The 24906-nt window shown below is 34.9% G+C and overlaps 1 protein-coding gene across 4 annotated transcripts in view; it reads left to right on the top strand.

Moving 5' to 3' along the window:
• Positions 1 to 24906, top strand: part of LOC118192474 (partitioning defective 3 homolog) — a 507756-nt gene that overhangs the window by 399540 nt on the left and 83310 nt on the right. For all 4 annotated transcript variants that reach the window (XR_015040147.1, XM_085812621.1, XM_085812620.1 and 1 more), the window contains exon 2: positions 22721 to 22825. Coding sequence is in view for 2 of the 4 variants with exons in the window: in XM_085812620.1 (XP_085668746.1) it covers positions 22721 to 22825 (105 nt within the window). In the remaining 2 variants the exon portion in view is untranslated. The remainder of the gene's footprint in view (positions 1 to 22720; positions 22826 to 24906) is intronic.

Raw genomic sequence — 24906 nt, 5'->3', positions numbered from 1 at the left:
ATTCCTTCACCTGTCCTAAACATGAAGCCACTGGTTAGGTGTACACGCAACACACTTTACTGTAGTATTTCCCATTTTGCTGCTGGGATTCGTCTTCAGGTGAACGAGCTGGCTGCTTATTTTTCCATCCTTTTCCCCGTGGATAGCATGAATGTGAGCCAGTTTTTCCCTAAAAGGTGACACACAGACATCTCTTTTTGTGTTGATAGCTCTCGCAATGTTTGCGTTCAATTTTTTTTAATGGCGCACACTAGCCATTTTTAGGCTTTCGCCAATACTAAGGCCATGAGTGGTGGTCATTTTATTATGGACGCACCTAACAGGCGGCCACCGTTACCTCCCGTGAGGGGACAGGCAATTTACATTCCATGCCTTCTCCGAGATTCGAATCCGGCCCCTTCGGTATCGCAGTCGGCTTTCCTAACCACTATACCATCTGGGCGGCTGCTTTGGTTTAATTAAATCGTCAACAACACACTAAGATATTCTCGAAATTTGTTTCGGTCTTACAAGACACTTACATCGGTAGCGTTTCTGTATCATGATGTTTTTAGATAAAAAGTAATAACCCCGTTCTCAATTCGCCTGCAGGATTCTTAGCTTATCCTTTTTCTTCTCACTCTCTATTCTCTAGTAGAAATGCAAAATACTGTGCCTTATACATTTGCAAGTTGCATCAGTAGAAAACCGCCAATGAAGGGCACGTAAAGAATGCTCAGAACCAAAATCTAGTGCATCAGTATATGTTTGGAAGAATGAAGAAGTCACTTTCAACCGCTCATGTAAAGAAATAATTAAATATATTTTAATGTTTTCCTTCTTCATTGTGGCACTTCTGATTTTACTACCGTGGATTTGACTGGAACAACTGATTGCAAACACAGGAAGATCTCGTGTGTTCGAAAAGATGAAGCACATATCCTTCGTTGTTGTTGTTGGCTAATGCATACTTGTCTAACCTATAGTCAGCCCAAGCCTACGAAAGTCCTTGTGATAAGGAGTGCAATATATTCCTGTCGTTGGCTACAGCCTTGAGTACCTTACAGATTACAGTGCGATTGAGCTCAGTTCCACCCCCAATTTTGATGGAGAGCACCCCGGGGGGAGGGACGGGTCCTAGGGTCTCCTACCCCTCTCTTTCCTACCACAACCTCTTGAGAGAACTTTCGGCTCGCCGCATATTTAGAGTACCCCCATGGCGCACAAACACTCTACATTTTCAAAATCCCTGCTTTCGGGATTCGAACTCGGGTCCTTCGGCACGACCATCAGCGACTCTAACCACAATAATGTTTGGGCGGCATATTCTTCGTAGAGCTGCTCTGAAACAATGAAATATCTCAGAATATATTGGCTCCTTGAAGAAGATGCTCCATTTAATTGCATAGAAATAATAATAATCTAAAATTAATTTTTGCCTAATTTTTAAAGCTTCTATTAGTATGCTTCTTTGTTTTATTTATCATGGGCCTTTTTTCTGTAACATCACTCCATTATTTTTAGAAATTGTGTTTAATTATTAAAAAATCCCATAAAGCGGCGTTTCTCAAACTTTTTCTCAAAACTCTCATATACCACTCCGTAGACCACCTTACTCTTGTCCCCTTCGAAAACATTGTTTCTATCTATATTTTTAAAATGCAGTTAAATAAAATTCATTTAATATTATGGTATCAATCCATTAAGCTAAAAGGAGAAAACATGAGCCTGCCGATTCTGCAACAGCTGAGTTAGTAATGAAAACACTTTCTTACACAGATTCATAGGAGTAAACTGAATTATAATATTTAAAGCACCTTTATACAGTTCCCTACATTCCGCTTTCGATGCTTATGAGGTCCACAAATGATCTTCTGCTTGGAATTTCACTTTTACTCTGCTGTTATTACAGAATTTAATTAACTGTTCTCTTTCTTTTAATGACAGTTTTTTACTCCTTGTACGAAGTGAAGTAAAGCAAGTATTGTAATGGCGAAAACTTTCGGATATCATGTTTCAACGAAAATATCCATTTTGACCGCTATCGAATACAATTTTTAACGATGTTTTTCCGTGACATCTGTACGTAAGAGCAGAATAAAGGACTTTTTTCCTAAAACGGGTTGTAAAAAGGATTTAAAATGGATTCAAAAGAGATTTTTTCGTGACGTCTGTATGTACATACGTACGTATATACGTATGTATGTCGCATACCTCAAAAACGAGTAGCCTCAGAACACTGAAATTTTGTATATAGGGGCTGCTATAACATGCAGTTGTGCACATCAGTTTTTTGGTTTCAATCGGCTGCACCAAAAGTATATTTATATGGTGTATGGTATATCTTAATTACGGCAAAGCACACTAGGGCTATTTGCCTAAGGGGAGGGATGCCTTCGTGGAGGACTTTCTAAGGGAAACTGGCTCGTATACACGTTACACATGGGGAAAACCACGAAAACACCCATGCAGCCAGCCCGTTCGCGGGATTCGAACCTCAGACCGAACTACCAGTGTTCAGCGACTTTACCGCTCGGCCGCTGGTGGGCTCAGTATATTTATATATACCCAGTCTGTTACTCGGCTCCGTAGGCTCAGTTTGTTTTATTGTTATATGATGATAAATTGTACATTTCTTTTGCTTTAAAAACGATTGAATTGTTTTGTTCTTATCTTCCGATTAAAGATTTTATGCCTTTAATTAATCTGCATGCAATTGTTCTAGAATTATCAACAATTTAAGTTGTTCAAGTGCGGCTAAGCCTTATTTTTTTGCCATAGCTGCCATATTTGTTTACTTTTCAAACTTAGCAGAATACTGAATAAAGTCAGCTTCTGCACCTTCAGTGTCTTTTGGCTGAGTAAGACCAAAAGCAAACTTTCAGTTTTATGCACCGAAAAATCTGCCTTTTTGCCTGCTGTCCGAATTGCTTGTTTTTGCGTAGAAACTCTTAATTTTAAAAATGATTTTTTAATTGTATTTGGTGTTTTATATTTTTCTATATTTTTCAATTTTTGATAAAGATATCTTGTGGTTTTGTGAATTTTTGCCTTGCCGCGAAGTGAGAACCAAATTAACTAAATGAAAACTATATCTCTAATGAAATTCGAGGAAATAAGTTTAAGTGGAATGCAGCATAAAATGCGCATAATTTAAAATTCCGCGCAAGGATGTCATGTGGTGTACACATCAGAATTTTTTTTTAAATCAAAATCGCCATGGAAAGTTTCAAGGACCCATGAATAATTAGTCGTATTTACCACATAGAAAACGTGTTAAATTGTGCCTTCGGAGTTTCAAGTTGCTATCGTACGTCATTCGATAATTCTCTTTCAGTGACGATAATAATTTTCTACTGGTAAAGGTACTGAGATTGGAAACAGGGAGAAATTTCTCTGTTTTACCAACTAACCCACAAACCAAGTTTCCTTTCAAATCCATTTAACTTCCCATGGGCGTTGGGAACAGTTAAATAGTTGCCTTGCAGACAGAGGATTTAATTTTGAAAATGCACTTGAAAGATATGCCAGTATATTTAGCCAAATGTTATTAGAAAGAAATGTAATTATTTTATTGATTTCGTTTACTAATAACCGGACTTTTTGCAAGTCTTAGAAAGACCACAAGGGTAGGCTTCCATGACCACAGTTCGAGAAACGCTGCTATAACGTAAATAATATGCATCCAACGTAAGCATCAGAAACAATTTACTGCGGCAGAGTTCATTTACAGCTAAGCTGCATGCGATACCCGTAAAGTAGTCTGCATTCTAAGAAGTTTTTATTGTTACTTTGCGTTTCATATTGCGGTCTCAGTTAATGAACTTGCTTCCATTTCTTCCAGCTCATTTCAGCTTGATTGGAATGAGGTCATGTTTATGGTTAAAGAAATAAGTAAAAACGTAAGATTATGTTTTGTTGCTACATTTAGATGAGCTCCTTTTTAATTGTTACTATTATCTTGTCATTCCAGAAAAGATTATTAAGGTTTGTGGCAGCATTAATAATAACAATCATCATCCATTGTTAATAGCTGGTAACCGACATATTTTTTTTAATCGTTCTTAGTTTTATTGGAGTTTATATATAATAAATACAGTCTAAAGAAGCTGTAATTAACCGTGTTTTAGCATTACATAGTATGAAACCGATGTTAATGAACTGCGAAATATGAAGTGCTTCTAATACTAGATATTTTTCATGCATAACGTTCTAAATTCCATACAAAGATACTTAAAAAAAAAAAAAAAAAGGTACAGAATTTAATCCTATCCGTTTTTTATTCATTCTGCCGTTTGCCATTATTTCGCCGTCTAATAAATAATTTACTAAACTTTTCTTATATACTTTTTTTACAATTTTCTTGCTTCTATTTTTCTTAGTATTGCAGCTGCCCTTTTTGAAAATGGCCAGTTGAGTAATAAATGAAAAAAAAAGTGATTAACATATTTGGCTGCACTTAATAAATAGTATTTTAATGTTATATTGATTTTTAACTAGAAACCAATGAAATCACCCCATATGCGATCAGGTCGTAAATTTACAATCCCTTTTTTCAGGGGGAGAGCTGACAAGGAGGGGACAATCTTGCTCGGGATCTTGAGAAAATGTGGGGGTTGTTTAAACATCTAACTTCTCTACATTCAGTTTTATACAGAGGAAAATACAAATTGAATTCTTCGAATGAATGCAATTTTGTACAATGAAAATGTATTACTTAACGATAAACTGTAAGAAAAATAACATCTTTTTTTAAAGCCATAGGTGTATAAAGACAGATATTTGTTACACGAATGAATTTGTAGTAAATATTGAGTTTTTCATTTCGAATGCTATGTTCCATGTATGCGAAGTAACTGAGTATGTGAGATAATAGTCATAACCGAATGGCTTTCAACCTTTTCACGTCTAAAGACTGTTCTTCAATTACATTGTGGTCGCTGCTTTTTGGTTAATTTTCTAATGACATATAAACAATAATTCTTTTTATTTGAGACTTCTGAATAAAATAACGCAAACTAGACTGCAGAAAATTCTTCAGAATGAAGTTAAATAATACTGAAAAATACATTATTGATGCACTTTGGGTTTTATATGTAGTCATTACTACTATAAATTTAAATGGAACCAAATATAGAACAAGGTATAAAATATCTTTATTATACAATGTTCATTACCATACGTATATTTACGTAATATCAATATAAATAGTTAGTTAGGTTTCGTACAATAGGTTTGCAGGATGAAGAAAGTAAAGGTTAACTCCACAAATTGTTATACTCTGCCTGTATGCCTCGAACCTGAATGCAATGACTTTTTTTTTAACACAAAGAGGCATTAGGTTCAAAGGGCTATTAATCTTCAAAACGTCATTTTGTGTCGTTTTTTGCATGTAGATTCGCTTTTCAAACTGTTGCAACCAAATATTATTGCCATGTATTATATTTAAAGAAATTAAGTAATGGACAATCTGCTTGAATATATGTATGTTTCTCCTGATGTGAAAAACAACGGTGTTCTTTATATGTATAGATTTTCTAAATCTTACAAGTTTTTGATTCACAAACTCTACGATTTGAAAGCGAGCAGTGGCAACACTTTTCGAAATAAAGCATTTTTATCTTCAACGCCTGAGACTGTTGCCACTCGGAAAAGTGAGTGCGAAAATTGGCGCTTTCAGAGTTTTTAATTAGTATTTCGAGTGACTGAAGTCGTACGAAGATGGGCATAGTTGAAATGGCTTCTCAAGAATTTTTGGAATCGGGAATAATGTATTTAATGTTTGAAAATGCTATTTTTATTTCATAGTAAAACTTAGAAATTCTTTTATTAACAAACTGTATGATTTGGAAGTGAGCAGTGGCAACAACTTTCGAAATAAAGCAGATTTTCATCTCCGGCTTGTAACTCGGAAAAATGACGGCGAAAATTATCGTTCTTCCAAGTTTTTAATTAATTTCTCTGATTTGATCAGATCTGATCTGTATGACAAACATACAGACTTTCTTCTTTATGTATATAGGTATTATGAAATTGTTCACCACATTGTCAGTTAGTCGCTAACATAATATTTGCTAGCTTAATATTTAGCTTCCTGAATACAATCGGATTACAAGAATAATGGCTTGCGAAATATAATTCGACATTGTTTGCTTTCGGGAAACATGTACGAAGACAACGATAGGCAATCATTTTCATTTACATTTATACATATATGCATAGAATTGTATGGGTATTTCATAAAAAAATGATAAAGCGATATATTCTCACGAGAAGCTTTTAATTTGAATTTTAAAAAATACTTATACCTCCATTCAATTTATTTATTAAATAATAAAAATAGATATAAAAAGGGCTTAATTCAAATGTTTACTTCCTTGTACGAAGAAAAGGAAATATTGTAACCGCGGAAATTTTCGGGTATCATATGTTAAAGAGAATATCCATTTTGACCGCTATCGAATGCAATTTAACAATGTTTTTACGTGACATCTGTATGTAAGAACAGAATAAAAAAATTCTTTTCCCAAAACCGGTTGCAAAAAGGATTTAAAATGGATTAAGAGATTTTTTTTGTGACGTATGTACGTACGTACGTATGTATGTATCCCGCATAACTCAAAAACGAGTAGCCTCAGAACGTTGAAATTTTGTATTTAGGACTGCTATAACATGCAGTTGTGCACCTCTCTTTTTGGTTGCAATCGCCTTCACCAAATGTATATATATATATAAAACACTCTGTTACTCGGTTTCGTGAGCTCAGTTTTTTTTTTAATTCTTATATGTTGGTAAATTGTGCATTTTTTGCTTTAAAACTGATTGAATTATGTTTTTCTTATCTTCCGGTTAAGGTTTTTATGCCTTTAGTTAATCTGCATGCGATAGTTATAGAATTATTAACAATTTAAAATTTGTTTAAGTGCGGCTAAGCCTAATTATTTTACCATAGCGGCCGTATTTGTTACCATTTGAAACTTAGTAGAATATTGAATTAAGTCCGTTTCTGCACCTTCAATGTCTTTTTGCCAAGTGGGAGCAAAAGCAAACTTTCAGTTTTGTGCAACGAAAAATCTGCCTTCTTGCCCGCTGCCCGAATTGCTTGTTTTTGCGTAGAATTTCTAATTTTAATTGTAAAATTTTTTTAAAATTGTTTTAACTGTATTTAATGCTTTATGTTTTTCTATATTTTTCAATTTTTAATAAAGGTATTTTGAGGTTATATGTATTTTTGCCACGAGTAAGAACTGAATTGATTGAATAAGAAATCTATCTTTAATGAAAGTCCAGGATATTTGCTCGAATTTTATTATAAACTGATTTCTCATACAATCAGTAGTTTACACGAAATGCAGCAAAAAATGCGTCTAATTTAATATTCCGTACAAAGGAGTTATGTGTTGTGCACATGAGATTTTTTCTGTTATATCTCTGACAATAATTATCGTTATCCATAGCTTTTAGCATTAAATTCAGAAGATATATAATACCTTTTTGATACTATTGCGAGATTGGTAAAATTGGAATACTAATGCGCGTTTGAGGAATAAATTATCTAAAAATTATTAATAATTATCTAATAATTTTATAATAATTATCTAATAATTGTTTATGTACTCGAATGCTTCTATTAATTATTTACTTAATTACTTAAGCATTTGTTGCAGAAAATAATTAATTAAATTAATTTTTTATTGCCAAAAGTGTTTAAAAAATTTACGTCTTATGTTTTATGAAAATAATTCGTAACCTTACTTAAAATAAGATTATATGCAACATACATAAATGCATAAATTAATGACCTTGTCGTGCTTCTATTTTATCCTTCTGTTAGCTATAAAGTTGCACGGATTCTCCAGAAATTCAATTTTCAAGTCGGTTTATCCCCTATTAATAAAATTCACCCTTCGATTCTGAAAGATTGCGTTTCTGTCTTGAATTCTTGGGGAATTTATAGTATATCCTGTCAGTGTGGTTTAAGATATATTGGCCAAACAAAAAGAGCGTTGAAGTTTCGTATCAAGGAACATGAATCTTACGTCAGAAAAAGCGAAATCAACAAGTCTTCAATAGCGTATCGTAGTTGGACATTTAACCATAATTTTGACTTTGGGTCTGCAAAAATTATCCAAAAGGCTTCCTTCCATAGGTGAATTGGATTTTCTTGAGGCTTTTCATATTCACAAAGGTTTAGCATGTTTAGTTAATGATTTGAAGTCCAATCCAGTCCTTCCTAATGCCTTTAAAATTCTACTATCTTAATTGAGTTATTTTTGCCAGTAGATGGCGTTACCTTCTCGCGTTTGATACTACCAGAGGGTATAAAAATCTGTTCAGTGGTTGCTTTCCATTATTCGAAGTTCAGCTTTTGAGCGTGAAGGTGCAGTTGCCCCTCGCTCCCTATTTTTAACTTCGCTAATTTTTCTTGTCCTTTGTGTTATATGTTTGATCAGATAGCCTGGTTTGCGACCAGTGTAACTCTGATTAAAAATCCGTTTATAACCACGTGCAGTGCTGATAAGGACCCCGTGTTTCTGTGACTCCTTCCCCTTTATTTTTCTTCTTTCTAGGTATTTCTTTCTCCTGATGAGGAGGGACCTTTAGCTGCCCTCGAAATCGATTGTTTCAATATACTTACGCTAAATACAAGGTTGTTTTTACGATTTTGATTACTGCAATCAAGTTTCATGGATCAATTATGCAAGTATGATGTACCCAGCATTAAACAAAGTAATAATTAAATACTCTATGCATTACTCTGTATCGTACAACTTGACTATTAAATAAAGGAATTTAAGATTAATGTGTCTTAATGTATATGTTCTTTCGTACCTCTGAAAGTAAGAGCTTCTGATGTTTAAACTTATCTGTAAAAGACGAGTGAGAGATGAAGTCCAGCATGCCTTATTATTTCAAAGTATAGTAGAAATAATTGATTTACCTAGCATTGATGGCATACTAATAGTTTCCTAGCACTTACTGGCTACTATTCATTTTAAGAACCTTTCTAAGGTAAATAAGAGGTTTAGTGTACGAGAGTTAAATTACGTATTACTACAAAGTTAACCTTGGTGGAAAGCGGCACCCAGAGCTGGGAAGCTCAATTTGCTGCTTTAAGGCGGTTAAAAGCCCCCGACCCCTAGAGGTGATTCGAGGAGGCAAAAGCCCCCTGTTTAACCCAGGGGGACGATCTTTGTTTCACAAAGTCTGGGTTTTAGAAACACAAATCAGCAATGGACAGTCACGTATCCACCGCAAAAAGAACTGAGTTTGACATCGACCATTCCCCAGTGTCGACCAAGGACAACCCTCGTTATCAAACCATGAAATGTCCCCACAACGAAGGGGCAATTAAAACAGTACCATATGGTCCTTGCCGAGCCTGAACCTACCACCATTTGAAACGATGGTTCTTGTCACTGTGAAGACTGTTAATTTTACCCCAGAAGTCAAGTCTGTCTCTAGACAGACTTGACTTCTGGAGAGACAGACTTGACTTCTGGGGTAAAATTATAGGTATAGCCAGTATGCCGAGATATAGGTATATGCCGAGATATAGGTATGCCGAGGTATAGGTATAGCCAGTATGCCGAGATTGCCATTCCCAGTCGACCCCCTGGGGATCATCCAAACATAGTTAGCCGAGCCTAACCTGGTTACCAACGGTGCCACGAGGAACCCTAAGACAGCGAGATCTATTGTTAAAGATTAAGACAGCAGATACGACAGATTAAGACAGCGAGAGTCTATATATTGCAAGGAGGTCTATTCTAAGACCCCCGGGTCTCCTCCCAATAATTGGTCAGTTCCTGAAATCCGATTCAATCCACTTCTCAAAAGAGTATAGCTACTCCCGCCATTATTTAATAGCGAAAGCAAAAGAAGAGGAAAAGTTTTAGAAGACGAAATATGACTATGCAAGCAAGAATTAATCAATTACGCGTTTGCATTGCAACAGCTTTCAGATATTGTTCCTATTACTAATTGACAAAAAGTCATGTAAACTCACTTGAGCATCAAGTTGAGCTGCGTGCTAAGAACGTGAGAGATGAGACCCCGTTTCCACAATGAGGATTTCTGCTCCTCGCATTTAATTAAACTGGCCTGAAAGGAACACGCTGATTTGTAAGTTGCCATGTTTGTGCATGTGTGAGCTGCTGTATTTTGGCTATATTATACTTCCGTTTCATTCCGAAATACTTACGGAAATCCCTCTGCCCACTTCTGCTACTCCAGATCTTATTGCCTTGCCCACTTTTGCTACTCCATATCTTTATTGCCCTGTCCACTTCTGCTAGTCCATATCTTTATTGCCCTGCCCACTTCTGCTAGTCCAGATCTTATTGCCCTGCCCACTTCTGCTAGTCCAGATCTTATTGCCCTGCCCACTTCTTCTAGTCCAGATCTTATTGCCCTGCCCACTTCTGCTACTCCAGATCTTATTGCCCTGCCCACTTCTGCTACTCTAGATGTTGGATACTGCAGCATTTCTCTATATGTTAGAATCTCCCAAGGATTATTTTGTGATCCTTATGAAAATTTAAGAGTGTGTAAATTTATACAAGCGTCGAGAAAGGAAACCATTTGAAAGGAAGACTAAATTTTTACTGTACATTATTTGACTAAAATCCAGTGTCCAATAGAAGTAAAAAATACATAATGGAAGATCGTCGGCCTTGATTTTTTTTTTTTTCTCATTGTAGAAATTTCCTTCCAAGACTCATTAAGCGATGGTCCAGCATTGGTTGCGAAGAATTTTGAATAGAAATATAAAGAACGAAGTTTAAGATACTTGTTGTGTCTGGTGTTGATTTTTTTTCTCATTGTAGAAATTTCCTTCCAAGACTCTCATTAAGCGATGGTCCAGCACTGGTTGCGAAGAATTTTGAATAGAAATATAAAGAACGAAGTTTAAGATACTTGTTGTGTCTGGTGATTTCAAAAGACTTGAAGGTTTACGTTAATTTATTTAAACAGTTATTTTATGTTCTGAACCTTTACTGTCACTTCTCCATTTCCGTTTTCCCGCCAGAATACAAATTAGCTTGCGTGTATATAAGTGAAGATTTGAGATTGTTAAGTTAGAGCGTGTTTTCCATTTGAAAACCACATTACTAGATTTGCTGTTCTAGATAATAGTTCCTAAGCACCAGGAGCACCTCCTCTTATTGAGTTTAAAGTAAAAGGGTCTTTTACACTCTTTGAAAGTTTCTGTACTTACTCTTTTATACTAAGCGATAATTGCTTTACGTCTATCTAAGGTTTGATCACATTTTACAGTAGTTAAAGTAGTTAAACCTTATATACTATTGCTCACTTTTTTAATCGTTCTTTGTCCTACGGAGGAAATTTTTAGGAAGAGTACTTGAATCTTTTGAATTTTGATGTTTTGAATCTGTACTGCCATTTCTCTCTTTCCGTTTTCCCGCCAGAATGCAAATGAATTCGCTTGTATTTAAAGGCAGGTTTGGAGCTTGTTGAGTCAAAGCTTGTTCTGCCACTAGTGTCCTCATTGGAAGAGCGGCTATTTTAGGTAAGATTTCTTGTTTTCGGGGCTTGCCGATAGTTGAATTCACGCCGGTGAAGTTCTGAGCCAACTTCGCGTTAACCTGCTCTGTCTAGCCTTTGGCTATTTTATATTTAAATTTTAGCGTTACATTTGACTTGATTTACATTTGACTTGACTTACATTTGACTACATATGAGTTTCTCGCCATAGATGCTGGTGGATTTGTAAGCACTAGGAGGACCTTTTGTTCATCTAATTAATTTTAAAGAAAAGGTCTTATACACTTTTCCCAAGTTTCTGTTGTTACTTAGCGATAAGTCACTGATATCTACAACACTTGTGAGTTAAACACTTGTATGTTAGCAAGTCCAATTCTACAAAGTGTTTTCAAGTGATTATTTTGGAAATTACAGTTAAAGAAGTATGTAGAGATATGAGGTTATTTTTGAAAGCAGGAGACATGAAAAACTGAGCAATGCCATCGCCAGGACTCGAACCACGGACCTCTCGAATACGAGCCGAGCGTGCTGACCACTGCACCACGAAGCCATGCTAAGAAAGCGGGGGAAAACCTTATGTATCCCCCCTTTTAAAGGGCGACTGGGGATTAGGGAACCCAATCGCTAAATCCTGGTGGTGGAGAATCATCATCTACCACCTTTTTTTTAGTTCGGGCGCCACTGTAGAGACACCAGGTTATTTCGAAGCAGGAGACGTGAAAAATGAGGAATGCCCTCTCCGAGACTTGAACCACGGGCCTCTCGAATACGTGCCAAGTGTGCTGACCATTACACCGCGAAGGCATGCTAAGAAAGCGGGAGAAATACCTTATCAGTATATTGAACATTTTGCATCTTGTAATCTAAGGTTCTGTAATAGAGGATTATTATGAAAATCAAATTAAAATAATAATAATAATAATGGAAATGAAATCCCAGCGGGGTTGCCAAGGGCTGATCCCGGGAGACTGTTTTGAGTGGAAGAGCCTTTCATTCGTAAAATTACATAGTTTGTTATTTTATATTTTTCATTCCAACTGGTTTATTATAACTGTGTGTGTCTTAGAAAAAAGAACTCACCTTTATATAAAGTTGGCAGTCTTGTTCTACGGGGTAACAATATGCACACTTTGAAAGAACTAAAAAAATAATAAAAAGTTGAGTAGCTTTTAAACTTGGCTTTAAATTCTTTATTCTTAACATCAGTGTAGCTATTTTCTTTTGCATAACATCAACCTGCAGTTTCCTTTGTATTTATTGCAAGCTTATACGGGCCCATTATGGGTTGATACTTCTTTCTTCAGTTCGAATATTCTTGCTGAACAGAAAAAGAGACGCTGTTCATCTATTTCTACCAAAAGAGCCTATTAAAATACCATTAACTGCAGCCCCCCCCCCCCGCGGTGCGGTCTATTACTGTACGGACGCCAAGCGGTTTTTGATCTTTACAGGACACTATATAATTTTCTGAAATTCTTCTTACTCTGGGACTTTATGTTGAATCATCGGTGATGCTGTAATTTCTATGCTTGTTCCTCAAAAGTCACTTGTGTTATTTTCTTTTCTTCTATTTTTTTAAAAGAATGGCCTGAAGAAAGCTTGCGTTGTTGAATTTGTTGTCTATCGTTTTCTATATGGTTACTTATAAAACTGGGTAATATTTTGGATTTCAAACTATCGGACGTTAAGTATTATTATTTGCACTCGCAAAACTACATTATTATCTCCTCCTTGCTTATGAAAGCCCATGGAGTATTTGACGTTTCAACTTTTTTAATTCAACCATCAAAATTGTTACCTTATTTCGAGAAAGTCGCGTGAATACTGCATATTAATAGTAAATATAACTTATGGGGATTACAAAATTTACATATTAGCAGATGATACGCTGTAACAGCCAAAGCGCTTGTGTCTGTAATTTTATTAATTTTATTTCTCTTTCCATTTACCGTATTTTCCGGCGTATAATACGTATCTATAATTTCAAGCTACATTTTTAAAAATTTTTAAGTATATTCGTCATATAAAACGCTCGCCCAGTCTCTCTTTATTTATTCTCTTTCTCTCTATTTAAATTTATTTCTCTTTATTAACCGTATTTTCTGGCGTATAACGCATATAAAAAATGTAATTATTCGCCATATAACGCCCACCTAATTTCTCTTTATTTATTCTCTTTCTGTCTATTTAAATTTATTTCTCTTTCCATTTACCGTAATTTCCAGGCGTATAACGCGTATCTATAATTTCAAGCTACATTTTTTTTTTTTTATTTTTAGATATATTCGCCATATAACGCGCACCCAATTTCTTTTTATTTATTTTCTTTCTTTCTATTTAAATTTATTTCTCTTTCCATTTACCGTAATTTCCAGGCGTATAACGCGTATCTATAATTTCAAGCTACATTTTTTTTTAAATTTTTAGGTATATTCGCCATATAACGCGCACCCAATTTCTTTTTATTTATTTTCTTTCTCTCTATTTAAATTTATTTCTCTTTCCATTTACCGTAATTTCCAGGCGTATAACGCTATCTATAATTTCAAGCTACATTTTTTTAAAAATTTTTACGTATATTCACCATATAACGCGCACCCAATTTTTCGCTAAGAAACCCAAAAGATACACGTTCAATGCTCTTATCTTTTGAGGTCACTTACTCGAAGATTTGTGCTAGCCTTTTGAACAACGTTAAACCGCATTGACAAGCCATAAGCAATATGTGCGTGAGTTAAATGTTTGAGGGAGTAAATATTCCAGTTAGGAGGATGGATTGTATTCAATGCAGGTGTCCAAAAGAATGCTACTGTTGAGCACTTCCAACATGATTAAATTCGTGGAATTAGGGTTAAATGTTTTCTCTTTCTGTAAGTCATTCGAAGCCGCGCTTTTGAAGCGAAAATCGAAGGCTTTAAGTAAATCGCATTTGCTTTAGCTGAAATACAGTTGACCTAAGGCTCCTTTTAACAGTAAGTATGGCTCCCGCGAAAATAAATAAACACAAATGCAGAGCCATTCATTTTGCTATAGAAATTGGAAATCGTGCTGCAGCAAGGATGTTTGGTGTTGGGGAAAGATGGAACGGATAATGGTTATTTATTTATAGATCAAACTAACAATGATGGTGAAGATAAAACAAAATTTGTTAATATGTCTGAAGATATAACTGAAGACGAACATGACGAATCTTTCATGGTATTTAATAATGAAAATGTTTAATTTCATGAGGCATGTCATTTCTTTTTAAAAAAGCAACATTTTGGTGCATGTAAAATTCTAATTTTTTCTTTATTTGTTTATTTTTATTTATTTATTTCTTCCTATCATTTTTATGTCCGATATAACACGCGCCCGTAAATTTTGGTCTATTTTTTGTATTAAAAGTGCACGTTTTACGTCGGAATATACAGTAATTTAATACCGTTAAATCTAAGTACATACGTTATTCGAATGGCATATTATTACTGAACTGTACTGCTTTTACAGAAACGAATTATCATTTATAGGAAGACATGTTAGTCAAAACTGAAACTTAAAGAGACATAACCCCCATAACACAAGACATCCTCAGGATATCTTATTTAAGTCGCAATGTCCCGGGAAACAGGATATCCTGAGGATGTTGATTCTCAGATATCCTGAGGACTTCTTAAGTCAACATCCTCAGGATATCCTATTTAAGTCGCAATGTCCCGGGAAACAGGATATCCTGAGGATGTTGATTCTTAGATATCCTGAGGACTTCTTAAGTCAACATCCTGAGGATATCCTATTCTCAGATATCTTCAGTACTCAATGTTTCAGTTGTAAGTTTCAGTTTTATGCACCGAAAAAAATATGCCTTCTTGCTGGCTGGACGAATTACTTGTTTTTGTGCAGTAGCTCTAATTTGAATTGTATCAATTTATTAAAAAGAAATATTTTAACTGTATTTTGTTTTTATATTTTTAAATTTTTAATAACTTTATTTTGAGGTTTTATGCATTTTCCCTTGCCACGAAGTGAGAACTGCGTTAATTGAATAAGAAATATATCCAATGTGATTCGAGGAAATAAGTTTAAATGAAATGCTGCAAAAACTGCATATAATTTGATATTCTGTACAAGATTTCTGTTCATTTCCAGCCTTCAACTTTTAAATCCAGATGTTTATTTTACACTAAATTTTACTTTATTATCGTCTGAATGTTAACTTTCGCAGGTTACTATGGAATTTTCGGGACGAACACACAATATGCACTAAAAGAAAATCTTTTGTTAGATATGTAAATCTGAACTCTTTTATGTCCGCAGACGATAATTTGTGGCAGCAATACAGTTGTCTATTGTAGAATGAATTTTGAAAGAAAGGAAAACGGAGCTGACGCGAGAATATTGTTGCGCAATGATTTTCTGTGATTTTAAAACATGCTTGAGCATAGAAGAAGTCTCAAAAGATTTGACGATATTGTGGTGTACACATCAGATTTTTTTTTATTAATAAATATACTATTTCTTGAAAGAAAAACAAAAGTATTTTACTATTAGTTTTACGTTCAACTAGGTGTTAGTTAGTTAAATTCGTATGTTATACATCTACGTTTATCTGACCTTATTTTTCTTTATTTGTATGAATATTAAATACCTAAAGTAATTGCAAATGTTTTTTAGATTTCTTGCGAATCTTTTTTATTTGCATCAGGCAGAAAAATATACCATCTTTAGAAAGGCAATTAATAGTTAGAATTTATGCAAAAAGTGGAACGCTAAACCAGAGTTTACTTGAAACCTTTCTTCTGGATCTGATTTAGTTTGGTATATGATACGAAAGACGGAAGTGGAAACATTACCTGCAAAAACGTCATGACTTTTGGGATCGGGATTTTGAAGCCACAAGAATCTCTTGCCTATCTGTGCATCCTCTTGTGCATCTTTTTATTGTATGTTTAAACATAATTTTATATCTCTAATGAAGTTTAATCATAAAACAGATCTGTAGTTTACAGCAGTATTGCCACAGACATCGTCTTAAATTAATGACCTGAATATCCGCATTCGATATCTATGACATCAGCATCCTGAGTTTTAACATATAAACGTAGTAACTCTGAGATTCGCTTGATATAGCCAGAATTTTTCATCTCTATCGTAAGTAATCGAAATCCACGATCTTGAATCACTGAAGTGTTGCAAATTTCCCGCCAGATGCAGTCTAACTGTGCTCAATGTGACCATGATATATTCGCTGCAACCGTGAGATGAATGCATGTGCATCTGGCGAATTTACCGATTTGGAAAAAAAAATACCAAAAATTTAACTTTTTCTTTTGCCATTAAAAAGTCTGTACACGAGGTCATAAACGTAGGATTTGCACTCGACGCGAAACTTGGAGCAATTCATGTGGCTTATACTTCTGAAATTATTAGACCTAGAAACGCGAAATCAATATCAAAATAACTAGGAAATGATTTAAATAAATAGTGTAGAACAAATATTTTTTGTTCTTTGGTATTGGCAACACTAAGGTCAGAAAGGCGCCAATATGTTTGCCATTGTTTTCATTTCTTCTGCTAAGTGATGCTAATGTTTGTGTGAAGGTAAAAAATAGTATGGGTATAAAACATATTAAAAATACTTTCAGTAATATTCTGTTTATTTCTAGCCTTCAACTTTTAACTACAGATGTGTGTTTTACACTAAATTTTACTTTATTATCCTCTGAATGTTAACTTGCGCAAGTTAATATGGAATTTTCGAGGTGGGCAGACAATATGCACTAAAAGAAAATCCTTTGTTAGATATTTAAATCTGAACTCTTTTTAAGTCCTCAGACGATAATTTGTGGCAGCATTGCAGTTGTCTATCGTAGAATAAATTTTGAAAGAAAGAAAAAACGGAGCTGACGCGAGAATATTTTGCACAATGATTTTCTATGATTTTAAAACATGCTTCAGCTTGATTATGCTTGAGCATGGAAGAAGTCTCAATAGATTTGACGATATTGTGGTTAATCCTAAGACTTCAAACAGTTATTTCCACCTCTGCATCAGCAAGTCTGATTATCAATTGTTTATAAATTATACATGAGACAAATTTCAGCCCTTTTTGACTTGTAATAGTTTAAACAAAACAACACTTTCTGCATCAAACTCTGATAATATAATCTTAAATCTAATATCAAAAATTTGTTCTTAATAATCTGCTCCATGACTTCAAACACTGGTAAGTGCTTCCGTATCGAGTCATCCTCCTAACATCTCAAGCGATGAAAATACTGTTAGAGTGAGCTTTTGGTTTATTTATTTCCATGGTAGTTATATTTACTTTGAAGACTGAATCCATTCAGGATAGGTTTGGGTTTGGATTGCAAGAGATTTATGTATGGATAGGTTTGGGTTTGGATTGCAAGAGATTTATGTATGATATACATGAGTTTGCACAAACGTTGAGTATATTAGGAGGGGGTTGCAAATTGTGGATTTGTTCACAGACAATTGAAGCAAGGAAACATCTACTTTCTTACAGGCTGCGGTTCAATAACCTAACCCGATGCCATCGTTACAGGGGTGAGAAGAGTACCTTTACTCCAGCCTAACTCTCATATGAGCTTGTATGAAAAATGAGCCGAATCTGAGATCCACCGAAGTTATGAGATGTGAGTTTGATGTTAACCACAGGATACAATCTTCAAAGAACTACTCCTTTCAGTAAACAGCATCGCTAGTAAATTCGGCTGTTAATAATTACAGCGTCTCGTCAGCGTGAAGAGCGCTCTGGCAAGCTGACTTTCAATTCCGTGAAAACAATACAGCATTTCACATAGTTGGGGGTGTTTTACTAGCTGCCACTTTTTAATCCTTTGACACGTATCGACAAAATATATTGTTACGAAATGTATAGGCGGGGTAAGATGGCTTTTCCGCAAAGCAGTTTTAAGATTTCCATAAGATGGCAAGGGAAGGCAGGGTTGCCACATTTGGCGAGAAATCGCCCATTTAGCTACATTTGGCGACAAAATTGGAGATATACCATGGACGGATGGAGAACCTTCTGGAACGAATTCTTACCGGTTTAGCCCAGAATGTTCTCCAACACAAGCCGAAAGCTATATAAACCCTGCTGGTTCGCATCGCAGTCAGTTAGAGTGTGTGCCTCGTCGAGAAGGCGAGTGAGAGTGCCTCGTCTAGAGTATGAGATAGTCAGTGTCGATTTGGTGTCTCGTCTAGCGAGTCGATCCGAGTTGACAGCCGGGCAACGAGTGCCGAGTGGATCGTCGAGTTCACCGAAGGCGTATGTTAGTATATCGCGGTTAGTGCATCGTCGAGAGAGCATGTTGAGCTCCTGGAACGACTGAACCGAAGAGTAGGGAGCCGTGCTCTGTGTGTCGTCGAGTGCATCGCGAGTTGTAGCGTGGAGAGTCTCGGGAGTGCGTGGAGTTCCGAGAACGACCAAGCAGAGTCGAGAGCTATACTCTGGTGCTTTGCAGTGAAGCTGTCTCCACCGTGATAGCCTGATAACCTGAAGGCTGTGTCGCTGATCGTGTCAGCGTGTTTATAGTAGATCTTCGACGACTGTAAAACGTGACTTTGGAGCTGTACTGATCAGTATTGGCTAAATAAAGTGTGTTTCGATACTTCATCAAGAGTCGTCGTTATTCACTCCAAATCTACGAACTCCGTACGAACGTGAAGGAAGAAATTAACGTAACAACTGGTGTTGGAAGAAAAGAAAAACGCAACAATATATTCCACTAAAAGTTTAAAAATTACTGATGGGTCGAAGATTGCTAAGAATCTCCTGGATAGACTAGGACGCTAATGTCCTGGACGCTAATGTGACAATCAAAATCGTAAAAAACAAACCTTGTATTTACGTAGGTATAATGAAACGCTCAATCGATTTCGAGGGCAGCTAAAGGTCCCTCCTCATCAGGAGAAAGAAATTATGAATCTATTAAAGAAATTATCCATCTATTATGAATTCAATTGATCCAGCCATCCAATTCACTCTTGAAATTGAATCCAACAATTCCCTCCCTTTCCTCGATATTCTTATAATCCGCAATGAAACCGATTTTAGCACCACTGTGTACCGTAAACCCTTTGCAGTTTGTTTACCACCCCATGCCAAGTCATGCCACCCTGTTAAGCAAAAAATGGCTTCTTTTTACTATTATGTTTTCCGCGCGCTTAAAGTTTGTTCCTCTGAATCTTTGCTTACCAATGAACTTAATTATTTGAGAGCAGTGGCGATTGACCGTGGATTTTCTCCCGTGATTAAAGCCGTTAAAAAATTTTCAGATTCCCATAAAAAATACTCATTTTTATAAAAAATACCCACTGTTAGAAATAATAATAATGACCCATAAAAAATACCCACTGTTAGAAATAATAATAATGACCTTGTCGTGCTTCCATTTTATTCTTCTGTTAGCTATAAAATTGCACGGATTCTCCAGAAATTCAATTTTCAAGTCGGTTTCTCCCCTATTAATAAAATTCACCCTTCGATTCTAAAAGATTGCGTTTCTGTCTTGAATTCTTGGGGAATTTATAGTATATCGTGTCAGTGTGGTTTAAGATATATCGGCCAAACAAAAAGAGCGTTGAAGTTTCGTATCAAGGAACATGAATCTTGTGTCAAAACAGGCGAAATTACAAGTCTTCAATAGCGTATCATAGTTGGACTTTTAACCATAATTTTGATTTTGGGTCTGCAAAAATCCTCCAAAAGGCTTCTTCCATAGGTGAATTGGATTTTCTTGAGGCTTTTCACATTCACAAAGATTTAGCAAGTTTAGTTAATGATTTGAAGTCCAATCCAGTCCTTCCTAATGCCTTTAGAATTCTACTATCTTAATTCAGTTATTTTTGCCGATAGATGGCGTTACCTCCTCGCGTTTGGTACTACCAGAGGGTATAAAAATCCGTTCAGTGGTAACAGTTTTCCCAGATGCACTTCTAAATTTCATTGTATACTCATGTACTATTCTAGCTCCGCCTATAGAGGCGCGGCGGTTACCGCCTTATTCTCATTTTTCCAAGACTTAGGGCAATACCACGACAGGCAATTAAAGCAGTGGGCTGCTAAATCAGATAACTGTACTGCTTTCCATTATTTGAAGTTCAGATTTTGAGCATAAGGTGCATTTGCCCCTCGCTCCCTATTTTAACTTCGCTAATATTTCTTTATGCTTGATCAGATAGCCTGGCTCAGTAAAAGTAGGCGGCCAGTGCAACTCTGATTAAAAATCTAGTTATATCCATGTGCAGTGCTGATAAGGACCACGTGTTTCTGTGACTCCTTCTCCTATTTTCTTATTTCTTTCTCCTGATGAGGAGGGACCTTTAGCTGCCCTCGAAATGGATTGTTTCATTATACCTACGCTAAATACAAGGTTTGTTTTTTACGATTTTGATAATCTCCTGGATGTTGGGAATCATCTTCTAGTAGTTGGAAAATCATATAACATACGATGTAAATCCATTTCATATAATAAAGTTCCACAGAATAAAATATAGGTGTGCTTATAGCAAGTCGTTCATTATGTGTGGGACATATGTATCCCACCATTAAGTACAGCAGGAACATATGTGTCCCAGGCTTTGGCTTGAAAACCGTTTGTTAAAAAAAATCCCGTATGCTAAATTTACCTTATTTATGACATATTTTGTTCGTTTCGGTAGAAAAATGAGTATTTTTTTTTAAATTCTTAGACAAAGGGTTAGGTCATTGCGCTTCGCTCTCGAAAGATCAGCTTTTGTTTATGAAATCGAGCTCTTCGCTTTTGCGCCTGCGCAGTTCTATAAGGCTGTCATGCGAAATATGAACTTTAGAAGAAAATAATGTAGCAGATATTGCTTACTTTTCACAACTTTCAGCTTTTTGGCTTTTACAAAGTAAATACAGTAAGACCCCGCTTAACGCTGTTTCGGCTTAGCGCTCTTTTATTTCAACCTGGGGATTCTCCGAAATTGTGAGCAGCGCTAGGTTTCCAAATAACATATCCGAAACAGTGTAGTTGTGTTTCTTGCTTTGTGGACGCATTTTTATCATTTGAAACATTTGTTGACATTATTGTAAGTTTAAATTTGTATAATACTATAACGATTAATACAGTGACAAATATTATGATCTTTAGTTTTTATCATGGGTGATAATAAAAAACAAGAAAAGAAAGCAACCAGAAAAAGCATTTCACTGGAAACTCAAATGCAAGTGATTAGAAGATTAGATTCTGGTGAACGTCAATCTCAAATTAGTGCTGCATTGATTTTGGCAACTTCAACGATAAGGACAATTCTTAAGAATAAAGAAAAAATACTGTCATCGGCAACTGCAACGACATCAAGCTATGCAACTAGAATTACCCGTTCTGGAAATAACATTATAGAGGAAATGGAAAAACGACTGTCTATATGGATTGACGACGAAATTGAACGCAATATGCCATTCAGCCAATCTATCATAATGCCTTCTTGACAAAAAGGCAGAAAATTGGAAACCCAGAATAGACTGAATGATCTGACTGAGAATTTTATTTGTTTTTAAAAGTATATGCGTTTATATTGTTTTTATTTTTGTAAGAAATAAATGTTTGATTTTATTTTTATTAAAAAAAACATTATTAAATTTAATGCCTAACTATTTTTTATCCGTCTTCCCCTAACCCCATTATTTACATGTTAAGATAGCCTCACTTAGCGCTGTTTCGCATTACGCTCTACTTCGATGGAACGTATCCCCCGCGTTAAGCGGGGTCTTACTGTATTCGTGATATACCTCTTGGATGGCCAAAAATTCTCAGCATGTCAAATAAACCTGTACAAAAAAGTAATTATATGCCCAAATGCGTAGATTAAGATAAAAATGCATAAGTATGTTTTGTTTTAACAATTTTAATTTATTGAAGGTATACCTGATAAATTATCTTATACCAATTAAACATTAAAATAGATATAAGATGGTTATGATTTACATAAAGGCACTCTAAAGAAAAACGCATAACCTTATATTTGAACCAATCTGGTAATTTTAATTTACAAGAATTCAATTCTTTTGACGGGTAAGTTTCCTTCTAAAAATCATTCGGTAGATAAGATATTTTGTAAAATAAAGTAACGTCGTGGGTATTAAACTGTGTACGATTTATTGTTCTAATCAGAATGTGATGAAGTAAAGTGTATATAAAAATATACATATAAATATTATTTTATTTTGTGTTTGATTTATGTTATTTTTCTATTTCAGTCACTGGATTCATGGGTAACTATTCATAACTTAAAGCTTCTGAGCGATGGAGGAATTTTGGATCCAGATGATAAACTGAGTGATGTAGCAGATGATCGAGAACAGGTAAATAAACTAATAATTTTTAGGCAGCTTATTAATATGCATTCAATCGATTCTTCCACCCAATCATAAAAAAGACGTTTGGTTAAAGAAAATGCGCTTTAACATAAAGACACTTGAGTGCCCATTTCGAACGATATGTTATTGTGTGATAATTGCCATGCTTTAAAACAAAAGGCAAATATTTTCTTCCTAAATTTAGGGAAAAAAAAACTGAAAGCTTTCAGATTTAATATTACACCCAAAAGGAGCGGCGGCTTTTTTTTTTAAATTCAATTTAACAACAATACCGCAAAATAATTTTAAAAGAGCACATCTTTAGAATTCCCGATACACAGTCTCGCGCGCCGGAGATAATTTTTTTTTTTTTTTTTTTCCCCGTACAGTGTTTCCATTTCTCGCTTTGGAATCGTTTAGTTTCTTAATCAAAACCTCATAAATCTGTTACAAAATATGAAATCGATAATGAAATAAATTCCAAATTTGGACTTCCAGATGCCCATATTCGGATAGAGACGTACGTTATTCAAAATTGAATGACTCTAGTACGGTTCTTTTATCACAGTGCGAGAAACATACATACATTTGCGCTGATTCTTCATTATTTAATTTCACAAAGCTTTAATATTTGATGGCAACAGTTTGAAAAGTGAACCCACATTTAAAGTTTTCAACACAAAATGCCAAAACGAAATTAATAGCCCTTCTGGGCTAACACCTTTTGGGTTAAAAATCATGCTATGCATTAAATGTTATCCTCCTCTCTAGTGTCCTCTGGTCATTAAAGGCACACCAAAGGGAGATAACATTTTTGTTTCATTACTTAATTTGGACCGATAAAAAGCAAATATAGATTCCAAACTACTTAAGTGGACTATATAGAATCTATGCTGATAATTAATACATACATACTTATTAAAAAGCAATGAATAATGTAGTTTTGGTCACAAATTCTTGAGACTTTTATTTGTCCTTAAATAATGTTTCCTTGGTGCTTTCCATATGAAATTCTCTTGAAAGAACCCTGAAGCATTTTAAAATAATTTTTTCTGCAACTCTTTCTTTCGTACAAAAGAGTTGTGCATGAATTCTATTGTTCTTTGTGATGAAAAGGGGGCTATTCAAGTGTCCCCTTTTTATCTAAAGAAAAGACCTTACTTTATATCAACTTTATTACGTGTTTTTGATTCATATTGAGGAGAATAAACAGATTAAATGATGAAAAAATATGAAATCTTCATTGCTGCTTCAGTGATAAAAATTTTCACAAAGTTGATCAGTTAAAAATAACTAACAAAAGTAATGCTCTAAATTTTCGCCAACTATTTTCGTTTCTAATGATTTTATTTTCCCTAAGGAAAGAAAAGGAATTTTGTAGAAATATTTTTCCCCCGCAGGAAGAAGATGGACTTCTAATCTCCTTAAATTTGACAAAGTTCTTGAAAATCTACTTCAAATTACGGTTGTTTTCTGCCGAATTTAAATGGTGAACTAAAATCGAAACCAAGATGTTTGGCGACGTAATCCCTCACTTGGCGGCATTTCTCTATCACTTAGTAATTTTTATAATGCATTTTAAACATATCTAGGCGATTTTACTCCAGTTCATAAAATTTATTCTGTAACATTTTGATTATATTAGCCGAACTGTTGATCACGTGATATGTTTCCCATGTTTTCGTATACGAAATGGCGAAACTTCGGCAATTTCATAACATAATATCCGAATGATATAATATCTACTGTATCAACAAATACATAAAAAAACTTCGAAACAAAATGTTAAAATAATATCAACTAATAAATTCAAGTTTATATAAATTATGATAATACTATACATAATCAGAGTTTAAAAAAGGAAGGGAGTCTTTCAAAGGAAAAGAAAATCTACTTGCTAATTTTTGAAAAACTAATTAGAATTCAGACTTAGACTAATGCTGTTCTAAGATTACATTTTGCCTAATTTTTAAGTTGCGTTGCTGTCCACTTATCATTTGCCAATGCTAAACTAGATAACAACTTATCTAAAGTGATCAAAATTATTAAAACTGTGTTTGGTGACTTTATTTCTTTTTAAGAACTTC

This window comes from Stegodyphus dumicola, chromosome 3 (assembly GCF_044657685.1).
Source record: "Stegodyphus dumicola isolate Sdum_Otavi_A_Nest chromosome 3, ASM4465768v1".
In the NCBI taxonomy this organism is placed as follows: Eukaryota; Metazoa; Arthropoda; class Arachnida; order Araneae; family Eresidae; genus Stegodyphus; species Stegodyphus dumicola.
This window is presented reverse-complemented; position numbering and strand designations above follow the sequence as displayed.